Consider the following 19,973-nt stretch of genomic DNA (forward strand, 5'->3'; position numbering starts at 1 on the left):
ACACGCACACGCACGCATCAGGCCACACACAGTAACGTTTTTCAGGATACCACACACCGCTTTAGAGCACATCTCTGCTTCGGGGCTTATGACCTTCACCCTCACCTCTAAAATCTCTCTCGTCTCCTCTCCCTTGTCTGTCTCGCCCTCTTTTTTTTTTTTCCTCACTGCATGTCTTCCTCTCTCCCTTCTTCCCTCGTCTCTCCCTGTTTCCGTGTGTTTCCTCGAACTCTGAAGCCTCTGGCTGAAGGCAGCGGCAGGGAAGAGAGCAGTGTCCCTCATTCCGCAGTTAATAACTTTTTAATTTAATTGCTTAAATTCACTGTGCCCTCAATATGTATTTTTTGCCTTCTTTTACTCATTGTCATTCAATGCCAGAGCTCCAATTTGCCACACGGCTTTCTCGAGTGAGAGAGAGCGAGCCAGAGAGACGGTGAGGGAGAGAGACAGCGAGCGGATGGACTGGTGGCAGGGGAGACAGACAAACCGTTTTAATGGATGACTGAACAAATTAAATTTGAATTCATACAGCAGCTTTCATCTTTCACGTGATTATTGAAAAAAGAGAGCTTTACAAACTTGACAACAGGACTGCCTTTGAAGTAAGCCATTACTTTAGAGAAACCATCTAAATGCCATGTTATGAGGTGAGTGTTGTTTATCTCAGGTGAAGAAACCTCATTTGGTAATGAAAACACATTAGATCATTGGCAGCGCAAACAACACGATATTTATTCTGATGACATGTACGTGAGAGAGTAAAACACCTGTGCATTTAAGTATCACCCTTTTTTTCTCCATGTGATCTTGCTTTGACCTCTCAAAATGGAGAGATTTGTTTTAAAAGCAGCAAATGAAGCATGTGAAGTCTCTCTATTGAAACTACGCACTCCTCTGACCGAGGCACCAGCAGTGAAACTGCAAAGGGATTAAAATGCTAATAAAACAGGCAGGATGCAATTCCTGTTTTAACCCTCATGAAATATGCATAGCCCTGTATGAGCCATATGCAGAGGAAATGGCACAATGACATGGCACATAGAGGAGCAAGGATCATTTTTATGCTCTGTGGACTTTCTTTATGTAAAGAGTGTAGTTTTAACCCTCGAGACAAATACCTATTCTTTATTTCCTTGGTAAGAAGAGACAAATCCCACACATTTCAAAAATTCTGACTATTATATTAGTGGAGCACTTTGAAAACATAATGAAAAGTGCTTTTATACAGTCCTGATTCAAAGACCTGTATATACAATTACAAATAGAGGCCTATTCAATTATTGTTCTCTTCTCTTGGAAGCTGTCCCTGCTTGAAATTTTCTGAAGGTCTGGCATAAAAACAGTGTCGGTAAGCCCGGCAAAATACTGTATGTTGGGCAATGGCCTATTTTGGACCTCCACGGTATGATTTTACTGCATTAGCTGGATCACTGCACATGTCTATGGAAATGCAATAAGGCTATAAACAATTCCTGAAAGAAAAACAACAACAACTGGGCAGCATTTGCTTGGGGCATTTACTCTGATAACATTACCGTTATAGAAAACACACTGTATTGGAGCAAAGAACCAGAGTCTGCAGCTTGTTTTATAGATATGGTTTCACAGAGGCTAATCACTGATTACACTCATGGCATTAACGTTTTTTTTTTCCCCTCTTCGGTTTTGCTTACACCAGTGCTATTGAGCATTTGTATGTTCCAGGAATTTATTTATAATTGATTTATTACAGAGAAAAACCGAGCTTCCACAACTTCTTTTTTTTTTTTTTTTTTTACTTCTACACAATATGAGAAAAACTCAGCTAATAAAAGTGAAACTGTGAGGTCATTGTATGTGGTCATAAAACTTTACACAGTTGCTGGAAATGTGACACTTATTTTATCTCTATCCCATAATTGCTCGACAGAAACCTCCCAGTCAGCCAATATCACCTGCATTTGGCAATTTCACCAAATTCACACAAGGTTTGAGTTAATGAAGAGGCATCTGGAGATGAAGGACTTCGTTAAAGTATGTCATCTCTGGCGATGTGTTATTTAGCAACATTGCCAGACTCAAAAATGACAACAGATGTGCACTTGATTTTTGGATTTACATAAATTCAGGATTTACAACATTGAAGCCTCAGTTATATGCACAAAGAGCCATAGATTTACACACCAAAACAACATGGTTGGGTTTAGGAAAAGCTCATGGTTTGGTTAAGATAGCCAGAGTGCACTAGAACAATGCTTCGCCACTTTTTTTCTCCGAGTAAATAAAGTGTTTGAAGTTTTCTTGATCTGGTTGAACTTCATGTGCAGTTTTTAAGTGTTTGAAAATCCAATCATCTCAAAAGTCTGTGTTATGCAAAAGCCAAAAAAGATAAATGAAATGGTCAAAGTTGTCATGAACATTTAAGGTGTATCAATCAATTTACAATGTCAACTTGAAGCCTTGTTTTGTTTTGCTCCCGTTTGCCCTGTTAAAGTCACTGCATTAGCCGCTACTAAAAACCCAACACTTCCTGTATCCATTTCAAATTTAAAGCCCTCCAGCGTTTAAGTAGATAAAAACCCTTTATTTCCAAACAAGGCTTTTATTTTGAAATATTTGCAGGGACGTGTTGTGACTGAAATCAAACAGTCACACTTAAGATAAACAATTTAAAACCATTAAAAATAGCATGATTTTATTCAACTAAGATGGCTGAAATATCCAGGCTACACTTTTGACTTTGTGTGTAAACTTGTCTCCACAGTGGTTACACAACATTAAAAAAAAACGAGCCACGACGTAACAGTGCACGTGTGTGCATTACGGTTCAACAACAAATAGCATTACACCCCTAAAGATAAGTATGTCACTTTCGTAAGTAAATCACATCACGTAGGTTAACTGACTTATGTTACATAATTCAGACACATCAAGTAAGCCAAATAATGTTACATCAATTAAAATACATCCATATTCGCCATTGCTCTCGCACATATTCGAACTTCAGTCTCCAGAGTGTTTGATCAATTCAACCTCCTATTTGAATGGATTTCTGTTACTCTTTCTGCTCCCTCACGTGACACTCCTCTTCAAATAGTCAAAGCATTGACACCAAAGGGCACCTTGTGCGTGTCTCTATGATACCAGCAGCTTTGACAAAACTGCACTATTTGAAGCCCTGGGAGTGGGAGCGGACTCGTATGTCACAGTTAAAGAAGTCTGTGCCTCGCCACCTTTTTTTTCCTTTTGATGTGTGGAAAATAATACTTCTTTGCATTCCACAAGCCTTGATTTTGCATCAAAGCGGATGGCTGATGTGTTTTCGCCTCTGTTCGCTACACCCATCTGTCCCATCACCCTTAAAACTGGGGAGGAATGGAAGATTTAATGAAAGAAGTGGTGCGATTGATCTGCCTTTTATTCTAATAGGAGACCAGATCACAGTCAATTATGGGCCTCCTTAGCTTGTTGTTCAAGAGGAAGGCAGAGGAGGGAGAGAGGTGGAATGAAGGAGAGCGGGTGTTTGGCAGGTCTTTTGAGAGATTTGCCACCCAATCTGTATTCGTAGCTTATATTGATCCCCCACAGCTTCATAATCGGTGGGTCGATGTCATCCAAAACATATTGAAATACAGCCAGCAACACCATAAGGATATGGTTTTAATGTAACTGAGGCCCCCCACGCTGATCACCCACCCACTAAAGGCCTTATCAAAACATTCTAAGGTTCAGTTGATCAAAGACAAATGTCAATATTCCTTGTTGTCATGGAAATCTATTTAAGATGCTTTCAAACTGTGACAAGTGAGGGAAAAAAAGTTTCCATTTAGATGACAAGGAAAAGAAAGAACTACTGAGCTGGCGTATTTTTGCACATTAATTACTATCAGCAGGAGAAATCAGAGGCTTAAGTTGTTGAGATGAAAGTTGCACGCCTGCAGAACAAAGGCTCATTTGACAGTAAATAAAGTAAGTAAATAAAGACATGATTGATTATCTGAACTGGAAAAACATTATATAATAACCTACTTTATGATTTCCTATGAAATATATCCACTGCAGCAATCATTAATTTAATATTAAAGTATGTTGAAACAATTCTAAATAAATATGTTCAGTAATATCAATGTTAATTTCTTCATTTCTACATCACATTAAAGTGACCACGATTTTTTTATGTTTATATTTCACAACACGACGGCAACATCATTTTCCACAGAGCTATTTTATCTTCAAGTTTAAAGTTAAAATATATGAAATCTGATTTGATTCTGAGCTTACTCATTTAATACATTATTCAACTGTTTTTGGTAGAAATTTATGTAATTATGTTTTATTTCTCAGGGAATATGTGATGTCTTCAATAAATCATTTTACAAGATGGAAGATGCAAATATTTCCACCTTTACAACAGAAAAATGTAATAAAATAAGCCAGTGCTGATTGACATTCAAAACTGGTCATTTTTTTTCACAGACTGAACACTGCTGAGCGTTTTTTCTCACTAATGCAATCATTTTGCATCCAGCTGGTCACGGTGGTTCCAAACAAACAGAACTGTAGGAATGATCACATACAGTAGATGTTGACTGAGAAACAGACACCAAAATTGAAAGCTGCTGTGACTGTTCCTCATTCAAGAGTGTGAAAGCTGGGACACTGCTGACCGGGACAAGTAGACACGGGGACAAATTGGAGCTGTGGATGCACCAGGGAGTCAAACTTTCCCAGATGAACAGACTAAAGAGTTTTTGGATGAGTCCTAGAAAATGTAAAAACGAAAACCAGTTCAATAGACATCAGTGATTGGAACAGCATTCCCCCACTCAGAAACTAGTGGTGCTTTTCTGTACTCTAATGTGAATTTGCTGAAGTCTATCAGCAGTAGGTGTGAAGGTGCCTTGTTTTTTTTCCCCTAGTGAGCTGTAATAGAAATTCTTTCATTTTTACAAATAGCATTTTTGTGTTTTTCAAATTTGAACTCAAAAGTCATTCTGACAGTTCCTTTAATACAATATGCTACTGTAGCATGTCAATAAGTAGGTCGGCAAGTGTAATAATAAGTTAGACTTTCCCGCCAAAAGTTCAGTTTTGGTGGGACGTTTCACTTAGTCCTCCTTTTTAAGTTCACGTCAGCAAAAAGAGTCACCGGGTCTAAAGCAATGTTAGTAGGTCTGTGAGGATATGCGTAGGCACAATGTTGAGCTAAATGCTCAAGTCAACAGACTGAATTTAGGAAGGTATGATGTTCACCATGTTTACTTTCGTTCTTAATAGCATATTTAGCTAATTAGCACTAAACACGAAGGGTGAAGATAGTGGGGAATGTTTGTTTTTTCAAATCAAAAGCCACATTTTTGGACAATGATTTCATGTGATGATAGTGCGAGATGAATTTAATCACCAAAGTCAATATATTTTATCTTGAAAGAGAAATGCATGTGCCCCAAATTTTATGATAATTCATTAAATAATTGAGACATTTCACCTAAAAGTAACGTCAAAATTGAAAGAAATTACTGCCAGGCGATAACACATTTACAGAAATGGGAGGACGTGACCTTTGACCACCAAAATCGAACTAATTCATTCACGTTACATCCAAGGTGTCATAACACCTTAAAATGCACGCAAAGAAACCTAGTGATTGATTCTAATCATAGTCTGTACAATTTATTCGTTCCCTTACACCTTCCAGCGTACAAAATATAATAAGATGAGTTCAACGTGTCGTGAACACGCAGGAATTAAACTTCACTTTCTTTGAATGATTTGAAAGCAGCACAGATATAAAACTTTTCATGTAGATAATCAAAAATATATGTTAAAATAATTCAATTCATCTTGGGCTTGTTATGCAATACAAGGGTAAAGTTTGGGCATAGTTTCTTATGAAAAAAAATGGCTAAAATAACAATATATATTATGTAGTCTTTCTCCTTTATGACTTTTAACTGAGTGTGGGTCAGTAGAAATTGATACAAAGGTCTACTACCATGACCACAATGCCTCTTCTTCGTATGACTTTTTGACTATCTGTTTCCCCATTCCTACATTATATAATCCTTAGTCCTTTAACTCCTTAATCCCACATAATCCTTTCACGGTGAGAAAAAACATGGAGCATTGCATTTCCAACTTTAAACATAATGCTCACTCTCTAAAACTTCAGAAGAGCAGGCTCCATCCTCTGTCCTACAAACCTAAACTCCAGCCTGCTGTTGCAGAGAGGCTGAAATAGCACGGTGTTAGATGGCTCGTGTGAAGGGATTAATCAGAAAAGGACAATTTAATAATCTCTAAACTAGAAAACCAGGCTGTAGCTATGTTTTCTTGTAAGCATTTTAAAACATGAAAAAAAACAAAAAAACAACCAATTGCAGAGCCTCCAGCGCATGAGGTGAAGCAAAGTAATACACACTGAGCAGGGGAAAAAAAAAAAAGAAGAGATGAAGGAGGGAATAACGGGGTGGAGAGAGAAGATTCTTGTGCTTGAGGAAACATCCAGCGAGGTCTTTTTTTGGCTAGGGGTTAAGAGACTATTGCTAAGCCACAGACATATTTATTTTTTCATTCACCCTCCTTTCATTGTCGTCCTTGCAGGACAGATGGAGGAGAAACTCTGGAGCCAAATCCAGTCCTGCGTGCCGATTCCTCTTTCACACGGCTGTTTGTCGTCTTGCTGACAGTAGCCCGCCACACAATGTGCCAAATCCATAACAACACCAAAGCTAATCCAATAGTGCATTTCATTTTCTATTTACACTTGCCGGAGATGCAAGGGACCCTCACACAACAGAGATGAGGAGGAAATGTCCTTATCCTGCTGCTCAGCGCAGCTTAGCGTATGCTTGAGAGCTGATGCGGCTTCAACCGCTGCTGTCTTACCCTCCATCGTCTCCCAGTTTAAAATGGGATCACTCTTGAGGAAAAGCTGCCTCTATCTACTCTGCGGGGGTTTGCGGAGGCATCACCCACTCAAAGTGATGTGGTTGATGAGAGGGGAGGTTTTGTGAGGCAACAGCGTCCGGCATGTGTGTGTTAGGGTATGAGTCGAGAGGGTGGTGGTGGTGGTGGGGGAGTGGGGAGTGATGAGAATGATTGAAATGTTATTTACATCCACGATCATCGGGTTACTGAAAATCTCTCTGGTCAGAGCCAGGCTCCAGTTTGCTTCAGCGGTTTTGAGCATTAAAAGATTTTGGATCTTTAAATAAAGAGCAATCGAATAAGGAATATTGAGATTTGGTCGCCCCATAGTTCAATCACCTTTAAATGATTTGTATTAGTTGCATACAGTAAATTGAATATATTGGCAGGCTAAGTGACATATTCTCCCCAAAACACTCCCTCACTCCTCCTTTCTTAAGTCTTTGAAGATGTCTTCCTTCATAGAGGTTGGAACAGGTTATGGTTATGCAAGGTTACACTGCATATCCTCCACATATCCACGGTTACCTGTCTTATTTTAATGATGTGGAGGAGGACAGCTTTCTTTACTGAGGTGCTAGTCTAGCGTCGCCAGCCATATTTTTACACCACATTTTAGGAGAAAGGTCAGACGGACGAACATGTTATTATTTTCATTGTTCCAAGGAGGATTTTTTTTAATAACATGTCAGGATTGATCGATTGTGGATCGATCAGCGCAACACAACGCTCCCTCTGAAGCCACCAAAATGATTGTATGTCCAGTCCGTGGTAGGAAATTCTGTTCTTATTGTGGAGATGGGGGATAAAAAAATAGCAACATACAGACAGCGTAAGGAACAGTGGAAAGAAGCAAAGTGGGAGGGGGAGGGGAGGAGGAGAGGGGCGCGAATATTTCGTCCACATCCTGTGAATCAGATAAAGATGGTAAGCCATGAAAAGTTAAGAAAGCTTTGTTCATCATGTAACTCATGATGGGGTCACTTGAGTTTATCACTTCTTCAATCAGCGAGCTAAAAACCTATTTTATTGTATTATTGCTTTAACTGGCATAAAAATGGGGAAAGTGCAGGCAATTATGAGATAATGGCAACATATCAAAAGTACATGTACGTGTGTTGCTCATTTGCAACAACAGACACTTTGGAAAATAATGCTCCCTAAATTGGATTTATATTAATAAAAGATATGGAGTACGTATCTTTCAAATCAAATAATTTTAATTGAGAATTTAATTTCTCTTTTTTCCCGATAAAGTAAGTTTGGGCAAAACAACACGCACTACAATCGACAAAAGTATGAATCATGTTTTTCTTTCAACTCGCAAAGCACTTGCTCAAGGTTACAAAAAGATTTTGTGTTCATAATGACTTGAAGTGCTAGACAGAACTGCCACAATGACCTTTCCTTTAAATTTATTTAAAGTGCTTTCATTGTCTAAACCTGACAATACGTGATAGAACACAAAGCCCAGTCTCTAATGTCAAAGGAAATTGTACAGGAGGGTCAAATTACGTGATTGAAAATAAAAGAACAAAAAAACAACAGTTCCACTGAATATAATGCAGATAGTTATTCATTTCTCCTTTTAAATGTATTAGGCAAATTAGTAATAAAGAGAATGTCTAGGAGACACAATTTAATGATGAGGTTATAATGTATTTTTTTTCCTTGTATTTTTAATAAGAATTCTACAAATATGTAGGTAGCTAAGCAATGGTCATGTCTGTGGGAGTCTTTCTGTTTGTGTTCAACTCAGCCCTCCTTCTAAGCACATAGCTCACCAGAAGCTCCAGTTCTTTTTTTAATTACCCTCCAGTCTCTCCTTCTTCCGCTCATCTCTGTAAAGCAGATTTACGGTATAAAGCCACGAGTTTTGGCAAAAAAATTCTTTTGCCCAGGTTTAAACATTTTCCTCTCACACGGACGTGTCTTCGCATCAGTTTTTTTCTTCGCCGGTCTGTCTGAACACACAGATTTTAAGCTTCAACTACAGAAAATGAAAGATCAGCAACCGCCTCAGAATCACTGCAATAAATTATAGATTTGCATGTAACTGAGAATTTGCAGGCTGGCCAGGCTGGCTAATTTAATTTCCCGATCTACAGTTTCAAGCCACACATACAGTACGTGTGTTTCATCTGTTCATAAATAATATTACGAATGTAAATTGCATAATTTATCTTCCCAAAGTAGATGGTCCTGTAGGATTTCTGTTCTAATCTAATAAGATGAATTTGATTTGACAAGATTACTTTTACTGTTATTTTTTGTTTGATTAAAAGTTACTGAGTAAAGCTGAGAGTTGCAGATAGTGTTCAATATAGAACTTAATTTCCCTTATGATATGGCCACTGATAAGCACACATGATATCAAAGCTATTTAGTAATTAATAATGAGATAAGTCTCTAAAAGTTTTTCAAATTAAGTAGTGATGACAGCACATACATGTACATGTGCAAGATGCATGCATACTCACAGCCCCGTCAAAGGAAAAGGAGCGGCTGCATTAAGTGCTTTATTTACCCATTTTTAGCCTCGCTTTACTGTGCCCACCCCTCCCAGAGTTGGCCTCAAGAGGCTGCCATTAATTCAGCACAACCCTCTAAAGGCTTCATCAATGTTAATCAGAGCCAAACATAACATTGGATTCACTTCAGCTGCTTTGAAAAAGGCTTGAAGGCATGCTAATACATGTACGGCTACAGGATGTTTGTTTGTGTAAAAGTGAGGGCTGTTCGAGGGTTTTGATGATAAAGTCGGGGCTGGAAAGGGTGGCCGGGAGCATCACATGCAATTACAAACTTTACAGCAGGTTATACTGCGCCGTTAACAGACGATCTATGTCACGAGAGCAGCCCTGGTGCCTCTAGAAAAATACTGCTTTTTAGGAAAAAGTTGTTCACATTCTTAAACATAGACATCGTGATTTCCTCTTGAAAAGGTCAATATCAGCAGAATCTAACATCCATTATGGATTATCATCAAGGTTTTGAAGTGTAATGTATCAAAAGATAAGGCTGGCTGTTGTTAAAAAAAAACAACAACATTGGTACTAGTACTGATACCTTGACTTTGATAGCAGTTTCTGAACGAAATAATACAAACAAATGAAAAAAATGTCACATTTCATGCAGTTAACAGAGGGAGAGCGTGAAGGTTGTTTTCAGTAGCTACAATTTACAGATGTTTCCTATACGACTCACATAGACTATGGGTAGACATTACAATTTAAAGATGTTAATGAGATATACTCCCGCGTAAACGTAGCAAACATTTTAAAACGTAATGTAATTATTAGTGTGCACGTGGCCTAGCTATCGAAATTTGGTACTAAATGATGAGATAATTTTTGATAGTAGACAATATCCATGCAGTTCATTCTGTCCCTTAAATGAATCAAAGTTTGCTTCAAAGAGCCAATAAAAACCAACATTTTAATCACCATGTAAAATTTGTCTCTCAGAAACAATTTTTTTTGCATTATTATTAGTTTTCCTTTACTACAGTCAAAATCAGTATGATTAGCTAAAATAGTGTGGAAAAATTGCTTTCTAGTTAGTTTTGAGCTTGATTCAAAATCACTTTTATGTCAAACAAACAAAGAAAAAGAATCATTGCCATAACATGTACACACAACACACAACAAAATGTCTCCTCACCTGCAACAGTAGGCTTTGGTCAAAGTTGTATGCACTGGGCCGACCTTCCAGCGTGGAGAACGCCACGTTTCCTCCGGTGAGGGGAGAGATATCACTGAACTCATCCGTACATAAAGAAGTCCTTTCATCATCCCCGGGTCGGATGTAACCTTTCGCGTCCTTCCCATAGGTCTTCCTACAAGAAGCGCTGTAGTACTGGTAAGGCAACCAGGGCCCATTCTCCTCCGTACGCTTGTATATGGCGAAGCTCTCCGGCCGACTGGTGTAGAATTTCAATCGTATGTAGGTTATCTCGAAGGCTTTCCCTGTGGAAAACAGAAATGATTAGCTTTGAATGGAACCATTAAAATAATTAGTATCAGAACTGGATCCAGTGCAGTTGTACAGTAAGATTTGAGCCGTTATGTAAGAGACAACTAATGTGGGGTGATAGTTTCGGGCCCAGGAGCAAAGAGGGGAAAAAAAACCCTGACATAATTGCATTATAGAAAGGCGGAAAACAATGGGGGATAGACTTAATTTCCTGTGTCTATGCAGGGTAAATGAATGTCATTCCTGCAGGAGTAGAAGAATACCCAAGATTATTTTCTCAAAGTCCAGATCATAATGGGCCCCAGAAGTGAAACGTAGGTTAAAGGGAAAAAGAGAGAGAAAAAAAAAAGGTTGTGTTTTTTTTCTAATATCAAGTGTAGGGCAGATTAGGCCAACGAGTGCAAAATCACAGAAGGTAAAAACGCCTGACTTTAATGCCAGCCGCTGGAATGGAGTCTGATGCAACATTTGAGGTTTGACAGGAAAGCGGACAATGTAATCAATAGAAGAGTGATTGATTAATGAGTGTAATGAGGGGCTGAGGATGCCATAGAATTAAACATGTTGTCGATTGAAGGGTCTAAAGGGTTTTATTGGTATATTCTGTTGGGGGCATTAGAAGAACAGAAGGAGAAAGAAGGGTGACTTCTCCCTAGATTTGTATTCTCCTTAGATCAGCTGCAATTTGTTAAGAAGAAAAGTGTTTTAGTTCCAGAGAACAATCTCTACATCTGGTGGAGCCAATACCAATGAGGAGACACACCCAGATTTCCATTTGAGTTTGTGTTGGGGGATTTAGCAAGATCTGACTAAGTCATTGGCGTTGTGTTGTTAAGGTGCATAGTAATTAAGAGGATGAGTCTACCAGGTGCCTCTTTAATGAAATGAGAGGAAAGGTTAGGAGGGAATGCATTTGGCCAGATTGCATGCTCTTGTTCGCTAACTGCACAGCCATTAAAGGCTGATTTTTCATGACAACGCTTCCTGTGTGGACAACAACAGCAGCGGTTAATGCTTGTGTCGTTGTCTTTGTTTGGTTTTGTGGAAAAGCTGACGCGTTCTTTACTGATCTAGAATCAATGCTTCTTTTCGATTGAGTGGTGTCATTTTCCAACTTTACTCACCGTAGAAAGTTCAAGCAATAATCCTGGAGCCATATCAGGGAGACTTAGTGTTATACTTCCTGAGTATGAACTTTCAGAAATCAGCCAAATATCGTGGCGCTTGAAAAGGGGGATTAACTGGGCTGACACAACCTGAAGTCATATAGAGACCAGGACGAGGAATAACATGTAGAAACCATCTTAACAGGCTTGTTCATTGCACTCTTGGGTATTTTTTTCTACATCATTAGATACTAAGTCTCAGCCGCTCTGCACATTTGTGGAGGGATGCCATCCGCTGGTACAGCCATAATGACATCTGTTGCTTTTGTTTTTTTCCAATTCAGAACAAGGCATCTTTTTCTCTTGTCTCTACAGAAGTCTCTAATGGTATCTTTCCTTTAGGAACCCTGAGATCATTTAGCTTCCATTTACTCCCTGCATGAGGTTAGTACAGCCCTGCTGTGACTGAGGCAAAAAAATCATAAAAGATGAAGATGAAACATTTGCTGGATATCCCCCGCGATGAAATTCAGACTAATTGCAAAGGATATTTGTATGTTTTTACGGTTAATGTTTAATGATTCGTGATTCATGCTTTTCCGGGAGTGCGTTAATGTAGTCATTAGTTTATACTGGTACAACAGTGTGTATCCATTAGTTTGTACGGGCACAGTTGCAGGGGGATTTTGGTTATTAGAAGTTAGCTAAGCAAAGTAATATATAACAAAAGAAACACCTGAGAAAACAACACGGCATCATGACAAAACGTGAAATAGAAATGCCGGTCCACTATAGAAAAATGATAAATAGCCACAGTTTGGCCTGACAGTTAAACGTTTTCCTATAGTGGATGACAATGAAACCTACTGCATGCGTAGAGCCGTGTGATTTATAGGACAATGAAACTTATAGCTAAAACACAGTTGGGGTTAGAAGAAAGAACACGGTTCGGGTCAGGAAACAAAAAACAACTCAACAAAAACTTGATCACCTCCTGAATTTGAACCTCATCATCCCGCATGGGGGTTTGTGCCTAATACCTCCAAGTCACCCCTCCTACCTCCTAATACTGCCAACAAATGTCCTTTATTGCCTCTGTTTCGAGAACTTGGTCACATGATCCCGCGTCACATGACATTTTTGTGCGTGCAAGTTTCACGCTTTCAAAACGTGCAGCTGTCACGCCAAGAAAGGCCAAAGCGTGGCTATTTCACGTTTCGCTGTAGCGGACTGGTGTGTCTATTTCACGCTTTGCCGGGATACTGGGTTGGAGGAAAACATAATCCTCAGAGATACAGATAGAATATACATTTCACTCTAAAGCAAAGAGATCCCTCTTTTTTGACTGGAAATGGAGTCAGGAATCCCAGTAAAAATCCCCTTTTACAGAGCTGATCTAAAGTCTGGTGGCATCACAGGTCCAACCAAAGCTTTTTGTGTTTAGCACAAGCACACAAGCAAAATTGCTATTTTCATACCGACTACCAAGACGGAGGGCTGAGAGCTGCAGAAGTAGAAGCGTCTGACCTGCTCTGAGTCATCCATGTCAACAGCTGCTCTCGTCTGCCCGAGCTGAGACTAAACACACCGCCGAGTACTGTAGACTATTTACAGTCTGTTTACTCCACGAGCGTAGATTTTTTTTTGTGATCAACAAATAAACGGATGAATGGATTTATCTTCTAATCGTGCTACATCTCAAAGTTTAGAAATGTATTCTTACTCTCTTACAGAGGATTACGTCTCGTGTGTGTGTGAGCCAGCAATCTGGCTGTGCGAGCGTCATGCCAACTGTGGCAGACTTTTATCGTTGTTTTACATCGGAGACAGGATGTTGCTTTTCTTTTTCAGTGCGCAGAATGAGAACCAGCTGCAGACATCAACGTGTGCTGTTAGAATGTGTGTGTGTGTGTGTGTGTGTGTGTGTGTGTGTGTGTGTGTGTGTGTGTGTGTGTGTGTGTGTGTGTGTGTGTGTGTGTGTGTGTGTGTGTGTGTGTGTGTGTGTGTGTGTGTGTGTTTCGGACTAAGTCTTTGTGGGAAAAACCTGACCCCAATTCCTTAGCATCAAACTGCCTGGCATTTTTTTTTTCATTTTTTTTTTCAGCCCCTTCTTCCTCTTTATGTTTTGTTTACTCCCCTCGAAGCAGCCCCGACTCCCCCTTTTTTTCTTTCTACTCGTCCGCATACTCACTCTGACCTGGCTACAACGTATGTCCCTGCATCCTACTGCTGTGTTTATCATCCCAGCATTAGCCTGTATTCCCTTCAGAGAGAGCTTGTTTTGTTTGGAGAGGCAAAAGAAAACAGTAATGCTGAAGGCACCCCCCACCAGCAGCCCAGATGGATCGCAGAGCTTTCATATGGACCAAAAGGATGCCACGCATTTACAATTTCAGGATATTCAGTTACGTAAAAAAAAAAAAAAAAAAAAAAAAAAAACGTGTTGTGAAAACTTCATCATCATTCATTTAAGAGTCCAAGACAGAACTATCAAATGGCATTGTGGTACAGACACATGTTGGGTAGGCAGTTCAGCAAGGGCAAAGGTCGATTTAATCTGAGGGAAGCAGGTTTGTGGGTGTTGGGATTGCTGGAAGAATAACAAACCCTCCAGACGACGCACAACATACCTTTGCAGCAGCAGCAGCAGCAGCGTTGCCACCTTTCTACAGGACGAGAGCTGGCCAGAGAATACAAACAACAAAGCCTCAAAACACAGCCAGACATCTGCCTGCTATTGGAAATCAATATTGTCCATTTGATGGAGGCACTTCCTGCACGTGATATAACCATTTGCCTGTGGTCAGAGCTCTGACATTTTCTGTCATCATTTTGTCCCTGTCTCGTGTCCCTTTGAAGCATAGCTTTTTTGACAGGGGAGTACCCACTCTGTCCCTGCAGAGGAAGCCGGAGGAGGTCTGACATATAAAGGCAATTTCTGGTTCTGAACAGAAGCGGCTTTCTCCTGACTGATAGTTGAATGTCCCAACACACACACACACACGTGGATATATTTATTTACAGAGGATATAGTTACTTATCTTTATTCAATATTAATCAATATTTTTAAAACAGCCGCTCAGGTTGCTCTTGGTGGCTAACTCGCAGAGAATTATCACCTGAATCCACCCAACTTTGTTTCGGTTTTACATTTTCAACGGCCGCGCTGGTCACATGACCTCCAGTGCAAATGTTCTGCTTGTTTATTGTTTTTTTTCATGAGAAATTTAGGACTCCGGCAGGATAGACTTCGTTAGCGTGTCATTGGGAGAAAATAATATGAATCTTTTAGATACTCTGAGCTGTGATACACAAAGTAGTGGTTGGTGAAAACTGGAGGAAAAACACCTTTTTCTACAAAAGTGTTGTTGTTGTTTTTTTAAAACTTTTGGCTTTAAATATATTCTTCATAAATGTGACACTTTATGTGAACACTCATGGAGTCACGTTTATAGATAATAGCAATTAAACCAGGGGAAAACAATACAGGGGAAACAGAATTGTACAAGGAATTATTTTCACTATCAAACTAGTTCAAATTGAAATACTTATTAAAAGGAAATTAGCAAGCCCACGAGGGGTCATGTGTACATATTTTTGAAGACTAGTTTGCATTACCTGGCAAAATATTTTATATTCCTTTGCAAGATTTTGTGTACTTTGCGGTATGTTTTGTGTTCCCTTGCAACATGACTATTGCATGAACGTTGGCATTTAACAGGGTGACATATTTATGCTCTTTGTAAATATAAACAACCCTAATGGTAGAAAAAGTAGCTTAATATATAACAACTTAGAACAGCTTATATCTTGACTGCCCCAAAGTGGCTTAAACGTAAGGTTTACGGTTAACTTTATCTGTAGCTCGATCCGAAATGCCAGCTTTGATCAGGGTGCAATCTGACCTTCAACAATCACTGTAACTTGTATTCACAAGATTTATAAATTGGTCTTGTTTTCAGTGCTACACATGAATGATTTTGACAAAAGTGAAATAATTATTTTTGCTAACTTTGATGAAAATCTTCCAGCATCTGCAAAGTATCGACTCTTCTTTTGTGATTATTAGTTTCACAATCACTATATATATTAATTTGAGCACAGACAAAGCTCTAGTATTCAGGTCCATTTGAATTTTCAGGACCGTTGTTGGCTGTGTAGGTTCATTTGTTGAGGTTTTGCTGTGTTTCTTAACAACCTGCCGATGGCATCACATCACTTTTAACTTCTCTTGCTTTGGTAATATTTCAGGAATGTGGGCTGCCTGTGTATTATTTTCAGATAGAACAGTAAGCTCAAAGAGAGGACAGATTAAACTGCATACAAAATGCTGGTCTAAACCTCTGTATTCAAACTGAGAATAAATTAAATGTATTAAATGCAGTTTTTATGAAAAAGTATTAATTAAAATTAGTTAAGGGGACCCAGAGCAATATTCTTTCATGGTACCTCAAGTTCCTGTGTGTACGCCCGTTTTGATAAGAGACCTCCGTTTCAGAGACACACACACACACACACACGCACGCACGCACGCACGCACGCACACACACACACACACACACACACATACACACACACACACACAAACACAGCTTAGCAAATAAATGGAATTGGGAAAGGTAATTGCATAGAAGATTTGTATTAATGCTTTGTAACATTAATCGCCACAAATTAATTCAGTTATAGTGACAAATGGTGTCTGTTCCTTATTTCAGCAATTTTGCACAGCATGGTAATGGGATAATGATGTTAATGGCTCAAGCCGGTCTCATAAAGTTTTTTGAAATGAGAAATGTCTTAAAATGCAAATATGTGCGCGGGGCACAAAAAGTGAGTCAAATGCATTTTCTCAGAGGAAAAGGATGTATGAAGAAGGCAATCTTTAAAAAGTTATGATAGTACTTATTATATAATACATTACTAACACATTAATAATGCAGCAGTAAAAAGAAATGCACAGTGACTTAATTGCTTTGAACTGTGAAGACTCAGGTTTAATTCAGAGCACAAATTAAGTCAAGTTTAATTATTTAAGATGATGGTTTCTTCTATTTACCATGGGAAAACTCTGAATAGCAAATATTTATCACACTTGATTTTAACACAATCTTTAACAGCCGAAAACCTTCCTTTCCAAGCCACAGGATAGTTAACCCAGATGTTCTGGGCTATCAAATGTACAGCTGGTCCAGTCAAGACAAGTTGTCCTCTACATAATAAGGTTTATTTTCTTTGTTACAATTAAGTATGTGTGTTAAGAAAATATAGATATTTGACTAAATTTCAAAGAATTCCAAAAGCTAAATTTTGCTTCAAATGTACACCTGGAATACAACCCTGTTTCTGAAAAAGTTGGGACGCTGTGTCAAATGTAAATTAAAAACAGAATGCAAGGATTTGCAAATCCCATAAACCGATATTTAATTGCAAATAGACCAAAGACAACATATCAAACGGACATTTTTGGGGGTTTTATAAAAAATGTGTGCTCATTTTGAATTTGATGCCTGCAACACATCTCAATAAAGTTCTCTTCAAAAGTTCTGTAAAAACTTTCATCGAAGTGAATGGAAAATTAACATAATGTCAAGAGAGTGGATTTGCTGACCAAGACCCTACCTATATGCAAAAATGACTCTGGCTGGGGGTTGGGGGGTTAATGAAATTTACCCCCCTGAAAAGTAAGTTTATCTTTTGAATTCCAAATGCAGTTTATGTAAATGCCTTGCTAACTGCCGTTGGGCCTCCTCATCTTATCATAGCATTATTCCTGTTTAACTCTGGTCTTTTTCTGCAGATTTTAAGACACTCATTCCTTAGAATTTCCCTTTAAAAATATTAGGTGGCTTCTGTTTTGTTTACAGTCAGTTCTACAGTACATTTACTCAACTGAGGACATTGAAATTAAACCCGTTTCAGAAAATTGATGTCGTATTTCTAATGACTCGAGTGTAAAAGTGTGGATATGAAGTTAAAATGGTTACAGAACGGCTGATTTGTGGTTGAGGTCTGGTCCAAATCATGCTGGAGACGTGTTTCTGTGTTCTATGTTGTAGCGGTATTGTATTCGAGATCTGTCGCAATTCATATAGAGTGTGTTAAAATCAGCTTGAGTTCTGACTGCACTATGGCAGGCAGTTTCAGATGGGTTCATCATCAATACTTCTTGGCAGCATGTGAGTTGAATGTATCATGGCCCATCACTGGCATGGCACTCAGTTTCTACTTATTAATGTCAGATGTAACGGTATGACCTCCTCATCCACTGTAAATCCCACCAAATTCTCAGACAGGCCTTTGTGACTACGTGCTCATAAATACCCCACCTCTAAACCACGTCTTGGCCAGAAGTGTTTTTTATGAGGACAGTTCAGAGCCGAGGCTGAATAATACAAATCATGTGAAGCTGAGCACATCTGTTTTGCGTTACAGACTTCCCCCATGCTTGGACTCACGGTAAACAAAACAATGCATCAAGATACTTGTTGTACATGAAAGAAAAGTAAAAAGCTGATCAGGAAAACCGATGTGGACTATTGGAACCCATCTGCAAATCTGCTACTGATATTCAGGTTGTCTTCCTGGAAACAAATAACAGTGCACTTTAAAAAGCTTTCAAGACCATTAAATGAAATGGGACATCATACTCAACATTATAGAGACGATAGTTGAATCCATAATTGACCCAGATCACTCTGCCTGACCACAAACTACATGATAAAGCTGAGGGAAGTCAGACCTAAAGATTCAGGGAACAGACGAGCTGCTGCACTCTTACCGAGGTTGAGGCTGATGTTGACAGAACTGGGGTGCTGGATGCCGTAGTACATAGACTGACTCTGCCACCACGTGGGCTCCCCGTTCCTGTGAAAGTCTGTCAGGAGGCTGGCGCTGTGGCTCAGGTCCGGATCCGAGGCATCGCAGTAGTGGCACAAGCGCGTCGAGCCCGTCTGCATGCAGTAGTCCTCAGGCGGGGAACCGCACTCGTTGGATGCCAGCACGCTGCGGTTGAAGGCGATGTTCTCAAACTTGGGCATACAGCGGCTTGACCCGCCCTCCTTGTCGTAGCAGGAGTCCATCGCGGCCCGGACGAGGTGGTGAAAGTGCAGGAGAAGGGTCAGGAGGAGAGGGGTAATAGCGGAGGATGTATCCATGTCTACAAGCAGAGTTGCAGTCACATTTATACTTCACTCTCAAACTTTCACACTCTTATAGCTACTTTGATGCAGAGATGCAAACTCATGAAGACCCTAAAATAATCCAGCAAAAAGAAATAAATCCAGTCCCAACAGCTTCTTTGTCTTGTCTCTCTGCTCTGCTGGGTCTCCCAACATATGTTCTCTCTCTGTGGAGTGGAATGAAGTTTATGCAGGAACTCCTCACTTTAGGAGCAGCATGAGGCAGAGGAGGAGGGAGCGGGGGTGGGTGGGCTGGAAGATCAAACAACCCCACAGAACTTCTCCATCTGCTGGTCGACACAAACACTGCTCCACCGTTAGCCTCAGATCTGGAGCAGACCTGCAGGAAAAATAATGCCATCTGACAGGAAAACACATTCCATAACATCGCTATTTAAATATTGCATCAGCGAGGTTGTTGCACCTCCGGGCATTGTGGTAGTGAGCGCCAAAGCACCTGCGTTCACAACTTACAGGAACACACAATATCATCAATATGGTGAAAAATGTACCTAGCAGTTGGCCCCACAGCAGGATATTCTGGTAAATGCTGACTGTAGGGATTTACAGGTGGAAGACAGGAGGAGCTAAAAACTATCTGGAATATATCGGTCGGTGCGGGTCATCTTCATAAAGAAATGTTACTCAGGGGAGCACGGTGACCTAAAGGGACAATTTATTTGTAAAAGTAAAGAAATGCAAAAAAAGCTACCTTGAGCTAGATCCACTGAAGGCCCGATCACAATGAAATGTGAGAAGTGGTTTGCATATTTGCTGAAAATACTGATACTGAACTACTTAAAGT

At 39.6% G+C, this 19,973-nt stretch overlaps 1 protein-coding gene across 1 annotated transcript in view; it reads right to left on the reverse strand.

Moving 5' to 3' along the window:
- lamc3 (laminin, gamma 3) overlaps window positions 1-19,309 on the reverse strand; it is a 98,560-nt gene extending 79,251 nt beyond the window's left edge. Inside the window, exons 1-2 of the mRNA XM_069700799.1 lie at window positions 18,769-19,309; window positions 10,573-10,877 (exon numbers count right to left, since the gene is read on the reverse strand). Coding sequence (XP_069556900.1) covers window positions 10,573-10,877; window positions 18,769-19,144 — 681 coding nt within the window. The 5' untranslated portion in view covers window positions 19,145-19,309. The remainder of the gene's footprint in view (window positions 1-10,572; window positions 10,878-18,768) is intronic.
- Between the last annotated feature and the right edge of the window lie 664 nt (window positions 19,310-19,973).

Source organism: Brachyistius frenatus, unplaced genomic scaffold, assembly GCF_029030835.1.
Source record: "Brachyistius frenatus isolate BFR_SWC_R1_liver_20210118 unplaced genomic scaffold, ASM2903083v1 Contig_35, whole genome shotgun sequence".
Lineage (NCBI taxonomy): Eukaryota > Metazoa > Chordata > Actinopteri > Embiotocidae > Brachyistius > Brachyistius frenatus.